Below are 15,378 nucleotides of genomic sequence, written 5' to 3' on the forward strand. Positions count from 1 at the left end.
GGTAAAAGTCCTGCATTCAAAAAAAGTACAGAAGTATTAGTATCAGCATATATTATGATAAAGTACTCATTATGCAGAATGACCAATTTACAGTATACAGTATATAATTTCAGATTATAGTTTTTGAAAAATGAAACAGAACTATACGGCATTTTTCTACGAAACACCGGCGCCATCTAGCGTCTGACCGTACGCGTTACGTCAAACGTTGAGGGGGAGGCCCCCGTTACGTCATCGCGTTGACCTTTACGTCACCACGTACACCCTGACGTTGTTGGACTCTGTTACCTTCCCGGACGACACTTCTGCACCGTTTGAGCTCACGTTTCAGCCAAATACTGTGGTTTAACAAGGTATGCGCCGGAGAATGATGCTTCTAGTTTGTGTGTTTGCTTTGTCGCAAGTTATAAAAAAAGCTTTAACTCGTAAATGAGAGCTAACAGTAACATGAGCTAAATTAATTTGCTAATCCCTGCACGCCAAACTCCCCTTAAAATATAACTATTTTAAAATTGCTCTGCAACCACCAAAGTGGTTAAGATTATTTATGTGTTTTGAAAGTGGAAAGCTGTTCTGGGCAGTTCGGCATATGAAGGATGCATCTTGTAAAACGCTACCTGGTTAACTCTCACTAACTTAACTTTACTATTTTTCACATGTAGCTGTATAACAGCTGCCACTGTGTGTCCATGTGGTGTGTGCAAAGTGTAACCTGTAAATGTATGGTGTTATAAAGCTATGCAGAATAAGCGCTTAATCCACAGGTAACGCTATTTAATCAACTAAACCAAACGTTTACACTGCAAAAGTTAGATAAAATACTGTAAACCACATTAAATCAGTTGGAACAGCAGCAGTGAAATAGTCATTATTATAATGTCCAAAGACTCTCATTCTGCGTTCTCTTCAGATCAGAGATGGCCGTCACACAAGTGTCCTCCAACAAGTGCTCTGGTGGCTTCCAGAAGGTGTTCGAACATGACAGGTGAGATCTGTGTGCTGAAAGCTCAAAAGTCCCAAGTTTACACCCAGACCTTGCGACACACACACAGACACACACGTACACACACCTGTGAAGGCATGAATTGATGTGTGTTTGTGTTTTCCTCCATGCAGCACTGAGCTCAACTGTAAGATGAAGTTCGCAGTCTATCTGCCTCCCAAGGCTGAGACCGACAAATGTCCCGTCATGTACTGGCTCTCTGGTGAGTGTCACTTAGTGAAAACGTACATCTTTATAAACACCTCACAAATATATAATTTCATGTTTAAAAAATCTCTAATTTCCCCCCAAAAAAGCTGGTCATTGTTCTTTTTATTAAAGACGGAATTAAGGATTTTTTTTAATATCTTCCGTGGCGGATTAATCCACATTTGGTGCTCTAGTGAGTGTTTGTGGCAGGAGGACTGTGTATGTGGGCGTTGAGTCAAAATAAACTAGTGTGTGTGTTCATGGTAACATGTCCCCCAGTGTGACTCATTGATGTGTTTTTGGACAACAATGGGGCTCTAAAGCACAGAGGCAGAAGATAAATCAGGCTGTGATACTCACACCATACTTGTTGGTAAATACGTTCATTGTGGAGATTTATTGACAATAAGAGACTTAAGAAAATCATTACTGTGTATTTTAGCTCTCTGTTGCCTCCTCATCATCATCAGTTCTGTTTCTCTGCAGGTCTGACGTGTACGGAGCAGAACTTCATCACCAAAGCCGGCAGTCAGGTCCCTGCTGCAGAGCACGGCATCATCATCGTCACACCGGACACCAGTCCACGTATGAAGACGCTCACAGTGAAACACACACACCTGCTCTCCAGGGGAGGACTTCACCTTAACACGAGTGCTGTTTATTTAGACGGCTTGATTCTGCTCACTGTCCTCTTTGTTGAATCAAACTATCCGTATTCATCCCACAGATGATGGAATACAGAACACTCAAAGTATTCAGACCCCCAACATTTATTTTATGACAATACTGTTTTTAACGAAACGTTTTTAACATAACATATATCATATATTTTTTATTCCACACATTCTTCTTCCTTGTCAAAAGTGTTTGCCTACATTACCAACAATGCAACTCGACTGCTGAAAGTTCAGTCAGTGATTGGCGTGTGTCGTGCTAGTAACGGCTAACGTTAGCCTGGAGCCTTTAGCCTGCAGGCTTTCTACAACCTTCTTCATAGTATGTTGTCGTGCCTCAGAGATTTAGATGGTTCCCTGTCAACACTTCGACATGTCACTGTTTCCCAACATGCACCAGGTGGCTGTAACATCGAGGGAGAGGATGAGAACTGGGATTTTGGCACCGGAGCTGGTTTCTACGTCAACGCCACGCAGGACCCCTGGAAGACCAACTACCGCATGTACGCCTACATCACCGAGGAGGTGCGTTGGATTTATGTCACCTGCTCACCTGTAAAAAAAGACTTTTCAATTTTACATTCAGCTAATTCGTTTTCTTGATGCTCTCTCTCAGCTCCCCAAATTAATCAACGCCAACTTCCCCACCGACCCGGACAAGATGTCCATCAGCGGTCACTCCATGGGCGGCCACGGGGCGCTCATCTGTGCCCTGAAGAACCCTGGGAAATACAAGGTAATGCATATCATTCAGGAGGGTGTGTGTGTGTGCGTATGCAAACAGATTACTGACATTATTATCCATCATTCATCAAAAGCTTTATTTCCAGTAAATGTCAAAAACAAAACACAAAAAAACGTCTATTTTGTCTGAATTGTTCTGTGTGTAATGTATATTTAGAGAAATGCAAAAACCGCAGTGAAACTCCTTGTATGTGTACTCGTACTACGTTGTGATGCTGGTGTGTCCTCGTGTGTTTCCTGCAGGCTGTGTCTGCGTTCGCTCCCATCTGTAACCCGGTGCAGTGTCCCTGGGGACAGAAGGCCTTCTCGGGGTACCTGGGCTCCGACAGGTCCACGTGGGAGGTGAGAGCTCTGCAGACTGTGGTCCCGACGATAACTGTAATAATTATACACTGATCGTATCATGTGGAGGACTGTGCGATCAATGTCCTCCATTCAAAACTCTACTTCCATAAAGAAACAGAAGAAACGTTTCACCAGAGAACTGTTCGTGAAAGTTTGAGTGTTTAAGGATCCCACGAGTTCTCCGGCTTCCTGTTCTCAGTCCTCCTCTTCCTCTGTTTCAGGCGTACGATGCGACCGCGCTGGCGTCGTCGTACTCCGGTCCTCAGCTCGACATCCTCATCGATCAGGGCCGGGACGACCAGTTCCTGTCGGCCAGCCAGCTGCTGCCCGACAACCTGATCGCCGTCTGCTCCGAGAAGAAAATCCCCGTAGTCTTCAGACTGCAGCCGGTCAGTTCCTTCAGGCTTTCATTCTGACACTTGTCTGCTCACTGAAAATTGCTCAAAAAAATAGATTGTTGCTCCGAAGGGTCTAAACATTATTTGAAGGGTGAATGTGCTTATAATCTGTTGATGTTAAGTAAAACACAGTTTTACCTTTTAAGTGCACAGTTATCAGTTATCTTAAACCTTCATCTAACAGAGTAGGGCTGTGAATCTAGATTTGTTGAGAGGAAAACAATAATTCCAGTTTTTTATTGCTGCGATGGTTCCTCCTCTCCATGCTGACTGTGAGCTGATCCTCTCCGAACGTCGTTAATGTGTAAAGATCCAAAGTTTATTTTCTGTACATTTACTTGACGTCTTCACCGCTAAACTTAAACTCTCCTCTGCTCCGATGACTCTTCCTCGTCCTTTCACAACACATTACTCTCCTTCTCGCTCCACCAGACGCACACACACACACACACCACAGTAATGTTAGTAGCAGTTGCTCTTCTCCAAACGAGCTACGCTACTCTGTGTTTGTAAGAGACATCCACATAAAAGGTGGCAAACTTTCTAAAAGAGTCTTATTAGTCTCACTCTTTTTTTTTCTACATTGTGTCCTCGCTGCGCCACAAAAAGTGTGTTTCGTACTATAAAGACAGAAACTTGGGAAGTTATTCACTTGATTTGTCTCACTCCTGCAGGGCTACGACCACAGCTTCTTCTTCATCTACTCCTTTATGAACGATCACATCAAGCACCACGCCAAGTTCCTCAACGCCTGATCAGCACCGGAGAGGAGCGTTCAGGTCGGCTTCCTGGTCCGGGTCCCTTTGAACCGGCTGCTCCGCTCTCCTGACATCAACGTCATCTGTTCGCTGGAAACCAAATTCTAAAATGAAGATGAGCCGGATGCCTCTGTAGTTTCTGTTTAAACAACACTTACCTAACGTCTCAAATAAGAACAAAAACTTGTTTTGGATAATTGAGCCAGTGGAAATGAAAAAAAGTTTCCTTTTCTCAGTTTGTCTTTTGTCATCGAACAGTCACATCTGTATTTTTAACAATAAAATCCTGAGTTATACATTTTGGTGTTTTTGTTCTTATTGAAGTTTGTCGACCTGAAAACCTCCAGATCATGTCCTCCATCAGAGTGAAGGGTTTCTTTCATACTAATGCTGTCGGCTGGTAATGCAGCTCTCAGGTCAGTGGTAAACCTGACGCGTCTTCTCGTGGAGACGGAGACTTTCCTGATGCTGTTCTGTCTTCAGACCGTCACTTGACTGAAGCGTTGCACCTTCCCTTCAATAACATTTCTCACACAGAGGAGAGTGCGAGTGGGCCCAGGAACATAAGACATTTGTAGAAATGTGACATATGTTATATTTTCTTACTTCTTTACAACATACTGTATTTTTATGACTTTCATGAGATACTAAAATATGACATTTAAGACATACTATAGTGACTTGGCTGCTTCGATGTGCTCTGCCTTCAGAGATGCTCTTATGCCGACCTCGGCTGTGACGAGCTATTTGAGTTGCTGTTGCCTTCCTATCAGCTCGTACTCGCCGTTCACCGTTTGTTTTTATTCAGAGCATCCTCCGTAAACCCGAGAGGTGGTTGTGCGCTTTATTACAGGGTTTTTATAGGGCTACGGTGCTGATGGAAATATTTGATTTACATAATTAAAGTCAAATCATTTTACCACATATTTCCACTCAGTGATTGCATTATTTAGACAATTGAGGTCTTTACTGATAGTGATGAGAAATACAGTGCATTATATACAGTATTCACAGCAGTTAAGGCGACATTAAAGGGACAATTCATGCATTTAAATTTGAGTTGCTGTACAACAAATTACAGAAAAGGTTCACAAAGAGTTACAAAAGGGTATGTTACATCAAAGTCACATAAAAAATAAATTTCCTCCCAGTCAGAAAAGTACAAAAATGTGAGTACAGGCTGTTTTCTGGACAATATTTATATACAAAATAAGAGACATTAAAAACAACACTGCTTCAGCAGGTCTGATTCACCACATTTACACAATTTACACCAGCGTCACATTTTTTTAATTCTCTCGTTTCAGATTAAAAGCGATTCAAGATTTTCTCAGTTGCCAAAACAAAGATATATAAATATAGAAGTTTAAAGTGCAGATTCTGTCTGGGAAGCAGCCGGTTTGGTTTTATTGCTTTCCCCCCCAAACGACTGTGATGATGTGACGAGTACAAAACCGTGGATATGAAATATGAAGAAATGTTCATTACTAACATGCAAATGGAAATAATTTGTATTTCCTAAAAGCATCCATATCCTTTGATATGCATATCCTTTTTCAGCGCTTTGAAGTAAATCAAAATGATTTAAAATCATGTAAGAAATATTAGGAAGACTTTTACATGTTAGCCACGAGGCTAAAAACTAATACCGTTATCAGATAATATCTGACATAATGTATTTGAAACAATATCTGTGTCATTACTTCACCAAGCTGACCATAGTGTAGAAATACGTCAACGTTTATGTATCGTTTAATCACATCTGTGATATTGTGGATTGATCAGATGTTAGTGTTTTCAGGTGAAATATACAGTACATGAGGAAATACATAACTAATCACTAATTGTTTTAATACATTAATTCAACAATAGGAACTCCTTGTGATAAATAATATGTACACAGGCTATCGTACATTTAAATAAAATCATTTACTTTTATCACAAGAGAGTAAATGTTTGTTTTGGCAACTGTTCAAATCGATCCAGTGGAAACATTTATTTTAATATTTTTTTTCTTGCTGCTGAATCTTTATGCAGCTCGAGCTTTAGATAGCAAGCTGCAGCATATGTACAGAAACAAAGACTCTTAATCACTCATTCATACAAGCCTGCTGGGTCAAGAGTGTCAAGACACTTACTGTGGTTTTATTCTGGCATTCAGGAGAAACACGACGTGATCCCAGACCTGCCCAGAGGTTGTGAAGGGGCAGTACGTAAATCCAGAGAGTCATCGTTATGACGGGGTTTATTTCTCAATATCACATACGCTCAACGGTCACAAGTTTGGAATGAGTATGATATTGATGTACTTCGTCTTTCCTTCAATAACAAAAAGATAGAATCAGTATAATTTAGACACCAAATGTATTATTTACATTTGAAATGTGTAGTATTTTCAGTGTGGTATTAGTATTGGAGTAGTAGCACTTTGAGAAGTCAATCAAATTCCAACTAAATAATAACATAAAAATAAAATACTAACTCCGCCGGTGATCATTATTATTACAGAGCCTGCTCTTGTAATGTGCCAGTGGCTACAATGTCATCCAGAACGAGGAAATATGTAATATTAATCGTGTGTCAAAGATACCAAATAAAGCAGGAGACATGCAGGGTTCTTGTTTTAAGCTCTAGAAATATATAAGATCAATATTTTAGGAAATATATTACAAGTTCCAGATTCTCTAGCTCCATTGGTGAATGTGCCTTAGTTCTGATAAGTTCTGATAAAATACTATTTATGAATTATGAATCAACAAGCCTTCATGCTCAAAGTGACTCAAATCAAAAGTCAGTCTGAAGATGAAGGTAAACGGGAGAAAATGTAATCATTCTCACTTTTAAAGCGGCGTTTACTTTCCCCTAGTGGTCAAAATCAATGAATGCAGATCAAAGAAAGACCAAACCAGCTTCAGAGGTTTCTGTACGAAACATCTTCAGCTGCTGCAGTTGTTCAGGAGAGAAGATAACAGTGAGTTGTGCCGTTTGTTCAACTATTACTTACTGCCCCCTCAAAAGCTCTCTGTGTCTAGCATGATCTGCAGAACCACAGGATTCATGCCAACTAGCAACTCATTTGTACACACAAACACACAGAAATACTGTCGACGTAGCAGGCGGTGGAATGAAGCATCAACAGTGTAGTAAACCCAAACCGACTGAGTCACAGAATCTCTGATCTCACGCAGCAGCTCCGGCCTGAAGCTCAGAGGTTTGGACGAACTCACACAGACTGTTAGGAAAAAAAACACAGCGTGAGGAACATTTCACTACGATATTAACTTTATATTTTGTAATTATTGCTTCGGGGTTTTTTTAGACTCAAATTGTTTCAAAAAGAGTTTTTAAGATATCCTAACTAACGCAGACAGTTGGAGCCGGAGCTGTGGCTGCGTGAGATCCGACGCTGCACCGGCCGCATCCTGAAATATGAAAATCGAATACACAACTCTGATATTTATCAAGTGCCTTGCTGTATGGAAGCTGATCAATATTTACACATAAATCAAGATGATGTGGGGTTTCAGCCTGAAGATGCAGACACGAGGAGTGTTTTGTGACGTGAACACGTTGTGTCTCTCGTCACAAATAAACAACTGCTGAAGTAGTTTCACTGAAAAAAAAAATCCTTGAAATGCCGTCAGTGAACACAGATTAACAACACGTAGAAAAGAAAAGAGCAAATAAAAAATAAAAAAATACCTGGACATGTGAGAATCCATCAGAGATGCTTGATAAACACAGATTTCGTGTCCCACAGTGGCACATTAACAGACTCAGACCTGGTTCAGGGACATGCAGAGAGCTCCACACAAAGTCAGCAAAACTTTTAGAAAACAGACAAAAATCATACCTAAAATATATTAGAGAAAAATATTTTTTGGCATATTTGTTTTTGAAAGTGTACAACAACTCAAACAACGTATCTCAGCTTCTCCTTATATTATAAATATCTTTATGTTTAAATACAAATTGTGGTTAAAAGTTGCCTCCTATGTTAAAACTATAACATTTTGGTTTTACTCACTCAGTCCAGTTAGACTTCACCTAAACCCTCAGTACAAAAGATCTTTGATCTGGAGACAACTGATGGTTTGCGTGACATCAACAGGTGAAGCTGGTGCTGCTGCGGCAGGCGGAGTGTTTCAGATTGGAAGCTCCACAAACTCTAAATCTAATTTGTAATTAAATAACTTTTTTTGCACCAAATTTTGTACAACAGAGTTTTAGGGCCACGGTTGTGAGGGAAAAAAAATGAAAAATGAAATTTCTTTTGAGATTTTTCAAAAGAAAGTTTGAAATTGAAAGTTTCAATTTTTTATGAAAATAATATTATGAGAATAAAGTCATTACAGAATAGCAAAAATCATACTTTTCAAGGGGGAAAGTCATAATTTTACAAGAATAAAGCCACATCTTGTAATATGAATATTATGACTTTGTTGAATAAAATTACAACTGAATCTCAAAATAGCTAAAATCTTCCCTTTCCCCCAAATACAGGGTTAGAAAAGTCTTGAAAGTAATTTGAAGAAAAAAATATAATTTTGAAAAAAGTCACTTTGTTATACTACTTCTTTATTCTCGAAATAAATGTTTTCTAATTAAATTAAAAAATCTCAATATTTAAAAAAATGTTTTATGTAGTAGAATTATGACTTCATCTTGTAATATTCTTACTTTTTTTTCTTAAAAGCAATAAGTGAATTCAATGTGGCGCTAATACTTTGTAATATTTTTAGGTACAACCAGTGTGTTTTTTGAATCCTAGAGTTGTATTCATGCCCTTCAGTTGACACACCTCCCTCCCAACACTAACACAAAACTAAATATTTACGGTGAGAATCACCTGGAACCAGTGGAATGCTGGTGCATGTTGGCTCTTCCACCAGTCTATCTGTGTGGCTTCAAACTGACTCCACCCAGACGTTCCCTCCCATGAATTAGCAGATAAATCTTTAGTTCCCTTAACACCATTTTGCATCCTTGCATCTAATAAAATCACCGTGTTACTGAGAGGGATGCAGAATGACCACAGAGGCGCGTGCTGCAGCTTAAAGTGAGGTTTTGATCCAGGTGTGCGTTTGTTGTACGTGTCAGTCAGGTGAAGCTCCACCCGTCTCTCACGTCAGGAGGGAGTGTTTGGGGAACACATCGTCCACCAGAGCCGCCACCGTGATGCACAGCTTCCCCAGGCCTTTCTCCTCCAGGATGTGGTGAGGAAGACACAGTTTGTCCTGGGAGGCCAGAGTCAGAGGGATGGAGGACAAAGAGGAGTGTAGAAGTGGAGGCAGAGAAGAGACACAAAGGATTTAGACACAAAAAGCAACACAAATTCTGGCAAAAACATGGACGAACTAAACTTTTCTACTGAGTTTGGCACATACCTCCAGGAGATAGCCATAGCCCACACTCTGAGTCTAACACTGCCAAAGAGTTACTCATCTTATCCAGCATACTTTTATATACTAAATGCTGTTTTGTGTTTACAGGAAAAATAACACTTCTACTATTAAGTATGAATTAAGTTTTATATTTAGGTCACGTGACAACCCGGAGGTCATTTTGTCACACGTAAAATAAGCTGAAAATGTTGAAATGTTTAAACTTAAAGTTGGTGCACAGCTCTGGACTAGGTTGTAAAACCAAAGATTAATATAAGATATATTTTATTTTACAAGCCTGTGTGTCCAAAGGTAAACAAACAAATACATCTGTCCACCAGAAGCTCTAAAGTTCACTAATTAACATGTTCTATCTTGTTTGTTCGATCTGTCACGTGTAGTTGTCCTTTAAAGGCGTCGTGTGTCAGACTACCTCTCCACCTCTATCTTAAACAATGACTCCGTCGAACAGACAACACCCCTAAACTGCATTTATTACCTCAGTCTTTAACAGTCAAACATGGTACATCAGTCATAAAATCCATTCACATCAGCACAAAGTAAAAAAAGAAGCCAAAAAAAACAAATAAAAACAGCAGCAACTGCCATAATTAATTCACAGAATATGAAATATAATAACAAAGTAATAATTTATAAGTAAGTGGTTTATGTCAAATATTCAGTGTGTGATAAATATAAGGTATTTCCTGTTTGTGTAACATCACAGATTGAACTACCAGTGAAGACGTCTGCATTCATTCAGTTTCTGTGAATTAATCAAACAGCCAATCAGCTGCTCACATGGTCAGGACATATTCCGTTTTCTATTAAGTTGCAGTGTGGGCGCCAGCAACAGTTTTTAATTCCTCTAAACATTACAAACAGGGTGATAATCTACTCCTCCACGTGTCAAACCCTCCAAGATAAACTGCTTAATAACATTAATATATATATATATAACTTCATGAACTCATCTAGTGTCTAAAGCCCTTCAAATGTTTCCACAAACAGTCACATTGCATATCAGGATACAGAGGAGTGCAGAGAGCAGGACAGAGATAAATAAATAGATGAATTAAAGTTCACATTTCTCTTAAGTTTCAAAACATCATACTGAAATATTGTGTTTAAATAACAATTCACATTCAAATTAAGACCCCAAAGAACAACTAACTGATTCAAATAATCATTAATTAATATAATATGGCTTCCGTTTGCTCCTCAACACTTAATAATCACAACTTAGAACAGACCATGTGCTCTTTGTGTTGCTCTGTACTCGTGAGCCTCTGAACCATTCAGGAATCATGTGCTTATTCTGCAGTCCAGCTACTCTGAAACACGGGAACAACTAGCAAAGTTCAAGGCATCGCCCCTCAGACACTCATTTTAAATGTGCAGGAGATCCTCTTCTACTCAAAGTTGAACAAGTGTTCATGGAGGCGTCGCCCTCATCCTGCACACAAAACAGACGGGCTTTATCGGTTCTATTTGGCGGCCATATTGGAGGTCTTCCTCTCTTCTATAGTGGGTTCTGTAGTCTCAGAATAATTTGGTGGACATGTTTTATTTCTGATCTAAAGACTGCTGATCCACCTGTCATCTTTAGCTTGTGAGAGCTATATATCGGTGCATTACTGTGGCCGAGTAGTGCTACCAAACATCTGGCTAACTAGCAGATGTTTGGTTAGCTCAGCAGCTACAGTACAGTAGTTGCATCACAAAACCTCCTTAAACACAGAGAGCTGAGAGAACTTTGCTGTGCTTTCTGGTCCGACTAGTGACATGTTGTTCAAGAGAAAATATCTTTGTAAAATGTTTCGGTACTATGAAGCTATGGTAAACAAATGAAGGCAATTCATCAGTTTTTTCGATTTTAAGAAACCAGTGTTTGCTGATCTTTATAGATGCAGAATGTGGTTTTTACTTGAATAAATGGTGCATGTAAACATAGCTACTGTCCCCGTAATCTTTTATGTAAAATCAGCTTATAAGACCATTTCTTTTCATTTAGAGAAGAGCTTCATGAATCAACAGCCAGGTGCTGTATCTGTGTGTATATATTAGGGGATGTCTCTGATTAAGAATTCATATAATCAAATCCGTGTGTGCTGTCCGTGGTACTAACACGGAGCTTTTGGTGCTTGTTAATAGAACTTTTAGTCCTAATTCCATTTTCCACCATTTTAGCAATCCACAAGCAGAAGGGAAGCGAAGGGAGAGCGAGACACAAAACGCATACAGCTGATGTAACGAATCCTTCATCAATCCCAAATACTTCCAGCGCTCTGTAGTGGTTTGTTCTCATGCGAGTGATCTGATTACTACATGTAGGAATGTTGAGTCAGGCTTCTTAGATCGAATCATTGACTATTCAGAGTCATCCCTAATGTATGGATATATATATATATATATATATATATACATACATACATACATACATATATACATACATACATACATATATACATATATACACACACGGCCATTTGTCCACTAGACCTCCATGATGGTGCCAAATGGCTGCTGTGAGACGTGGGTCCACCACACTACGCACAGTATTTATCTATAAATACATATCAAATCTGAACATGACCAGTGACTTTATTTTGTCTTGAAAGAGAGGTCAATACTGGCCCAATGTTTCATTTTGTTATTGGTCTACTAACATGGTGTTTATATCCTTAATGGATAAGATAAAGAGTTTTCATGGCTCCACCTAAACCCTCTCAGTCCTGCACAGATCAGAGTATCTCTGCTGTACAGCATGCTGTAGGGACGTCAGTGACTTTAAGCAACCTGCTGGTCCACATGTCCTGCCTCTGTTAGAAGTTTCGGGTCAATTTATTGCAAAGACACAAAAAATGTAAAACAAGTAAAACCAAACAAAAAAAATCAAAGAAGGAGTAGCTGACGCTGCATTCATATCACATGGGATGAAAAGATGATATACATTTTAGTAATCCCGTATGGGATAATTAAAATGTTATGACAGTAGTTTTTGAATTGTGTTCACTTTAGTTTTATTGTTTGCTTGATTTTGTGTTCATCACAAATGTCTAAGAGCAACAATACCCTCAAATTCTACCAGTCAGAGACCAGCAATGAGCAACTAGAGTCTGGTGGAGCTCTGACAGTCACTAGAAACACTTGTATGGGTACCTGTGCGTAGCTCGGCTGGTATCGCCAGTATATAAACAATACAGCACAGCATCGGCACTGTCAAGTTCAGAGCCACAGTTCTCACAAAGTAACAAAACAAAAGCTCCTCAAAACCTATAAACAATAGTATTAAAGTTGTACTTTACAACTCACAGATAAAATCATCCCTCTCAGTGTGACATTTAAAATGGGATCAGATTATAATCTTGCAGAAATCGTTCTCCACGCCTTCACAAATCAGCTTTGCACCGACAGTATTTTTTTTTTCTTACTGCAATAGTCATTCCGCTCACAAACATTTTAAAACAAACAACTTTTGCTCTTTTGAGCCAGATGTTTTGAGGGAAATCTGACAACTATTGAGAAAGATAAGTATTGTATTCTATCTGAGGAGAGTTTACTGCTCCACACTTTGTTTGGGTGTAGTAGCTGTATAATGCTCACATTACAACACTAACGAACAGATAAAGTTGATTTATTTCTAGTTTATTTTGGAGCGTGATGTTTCCCACGTGACATGAATGCAGTAAAAAAAAAAAAAAAGGAGTCATAGCCTGGGCAGAAAAAGGGGCGGGTGCTGTCAGGTGACTGACAGGAGGCTGTTGCCGCGGTTACGTTAGCTCGCTCCAACTATAGGCCACGAACAGCAGCACTAGACAGAGGACGTGAAGCAGGCTCGAGCCAATAAGGTCCCAGATTTGCCAGGCGGGAGGCGGGGTTTGAGTGGTAACAGAAACCAATGAGGGAGTCTCTGACACCCCGGAGGAGGCGGGGTTTGGAGTTGAGATTGCCGCTTCCCGTTTCCTGTTTGGAGAGGTTGAATCCAAGGCAACCAGCGTCTGAACTGTGGCGCAAACCGGCTGCAGGCGGCACTGGGTGATGTCATAGGGTGAACAGAGGGAAGACTAGCGCCCCGTTAAAATAAATGTAGGGAAGGGAAGGAGGGAGGGAAAAGGGCAGAAGGTGGGAATGAAACAAAGGTCGGAGGGAAGAAAGGAAACAAGGGAGGAGGAAAGGGAAAGAGCCAGGGAATGAGAAAGAGGAAGAGATAGAGGTGGAAACAAGGGAATAAGAGATGAAGGAGGAAACAAGTGGAGGAGTAAGACGTAAGTAGGAGGGAAGAAAGTAGGAGGTAAAGAAAAGTTTAAATAAAAGTTACAGCAAGGGAGAGGAGGTGAAATGTTTACAAACAAATGAAGGGTGAGGAGGAAAAAAGAAGAGACGTGTGAGATATTCTCCAAGGAAGAACCAAAAACCAGGTGGAGGAAGGATGGAGGAGATTAGAGGTGAAGAAGAACCAGAAGATGTAAAAAATGTAAAAATGATGGAGAGAAGGAAACCATAGAGAAGGAAGCAATTAAGGGAGCAAAGAGGGAAAAAGAGAAGAATGTGATGAAGAGGACGGGTAAGAGAGAGACCATTAAATCAAAAGTTCAGAGGAAAAAAGTTATGTTAAAAACAAAGTATGCGACAAAGAGGAGGGAGGAAGAGGAGGACGTGGTGTGATCCAGCCGGAAAGTAAAAAAGAGAAAGAAAAGGCAGGAGGTTAACACAGAGGTCAAAGGTCACAGACGAGAGTGAGAGCTGGTGGGGGGAGGCGGGAGCAGGCAGGGGTCACCATGACAAAGAGCAGGGATGCTTACTGAGAGGATGGAGGACAGGTTTGACCTCCTCTCTCGCCCAGTAAGCAGACCGTGATGAGGAGTGGGTAGAGTGGCTGATGGGAGAGCCGGTGCAGCAGGCCAGCACAGAAGCTATTATTAGCACGTTAGCACAGAAGCTATTATTAGCACGTTAGCTCGGAGAAGCTCTTAGCAAGTCAGCTAGTTTGCAAACGTCCACACAGAGGCAGCAGACAGTCAGCAAGCAGCAGCAGCAGAGATGGAGGCCAACGGTCAACGAGTCGGTTCAGATCAACAGCTCAGAAAAAGGATGAAATGTTTCAAATAATCCTTCTTTCTCTCAAAGGGAAGCCCGAGACTAATCTTCAGTAAATGTGAAGACAAAAACAATTAAACAAAGGTAATGAATTAACATGGTTTTAAAGATGAAACATAAACGTACAAACAAATATAATTCAATAATCACATTTTAAGCGACAAAACAACCAAACGATCCTGACTGAAATACTTTCGTAGAATTGTAAGTCCCTAATAATGTGATAGAAAATGTCAACCATTCCTTCACAAAATTATATTAATATTTTTATGGCCCCGACAGCCAGCATAATTAAAATGTCCGTCCTTTACCAATACAACTGTATTTCCTCTCTTTAACAGCTACTGTACCTGTAAATGATGTACTTTTATATTTGAAATACACACTGTACATACTGACTGTACTTTATATACCGTCACATTCAACCACCTAATGCACATGAAGCAACTTACATTAATCATCCTGTATTTATTCCAGCACCCTTTGCACTCTGCACCATTGCACTGCTGTATTACTGTTTATACATATATTGTGGTGTTGTTTTTATATATAGAAACACTTTTTTATTTATATATTCTGTAAATAAATTGATTCCACCTCCCTGCTCACTCGGACTCAACGGGAAATACTTCACTGTAAAGAAGCTGGAAGCTCTCTATGATTGTTGTTTTAACTGTGACTGAAATAAACACACACTGTACTTCTATTACCCATGATGCACCTGTATGTATATTTAGAGCACTTTTTCGAATGACTCCTACTGTTGCAGATTTAACGGAATAG

General features: G+C 39.9%; 2 protein-coding genes across 3 annotated transcripts in view; one reads left to right on the forward strand and one right to left on the reverse strand.

The window, feature by feature from the left end:
* Nucleotides 1-224: 224 nt before the first annotated feature.
* Nucleotides 225-4,409, forward strand: esd (esterase D/formylglutathione hydrolase). Its single transcript, XM_076109934.1, has 9 exons — nucleotides 225-353; nucleotides 911-985; nucleotides 1,117-1,205; nucleotides 1,679-1,777; nucleotides 2,267-2,391; nucleotides 2,483-2,602; nucleotides 2,854-2,952; nucleotides 3,177-3,344; nucleotides 4,028-4,409. Exons 2-9 carry the CDS (start codon nucleotides 918-920, stop codon nucleotides 4,106-4,108), a joined length of 849 nt encoding a protein of 282 aa, XP_075966049.1. The 5' UTR covers nucleotides 225-353; nucleotides 911-917; the 3' UTR covers nucleotides 4,109-4,409.
* Nucleotides 4,410-5,056: 647 nt separating this feature from the next.
* The window catches only part of lrch1 (leucine-rich repeats and calponin homology (CH) domain containing 1), a 61,386-nt gene continuing 51,064 nt past the window's right edge, over nucleotides 5,057-15,378 (reverse strand). For both annotated transcript variants that reach the window (XM_076109920.1, XM_076109911.1), the window contains one exon: nucleotides 5,057-9,348. In XM_076109920.1, the coding sequence (XP_075966035.1) occupies nucleotides 9,235-9,348 (114 nt within the window). In that variant the 3' untranslated portion in view covers nucleotides 5,057-9,234. The remainder of the gene's footprint in view (nucleotides 9,349-15,378) is intronic.

This window comes from Anarhichas minor, unplaced genomic scaffold, assembly GCF_050575085.1.
Source record: "Anarhichas minor isolate MPS153535 unplaced genomic scaffold, ASM5057508v1 ptg000004l, whole genome shotgun sequence".
NCBI classification, from domain to species: Eukaryota; Metazoa; Chordata; class Actinopteri; order Perciformes; family Anarhichadidae; genus Anarhichas; species Anarhichas minor.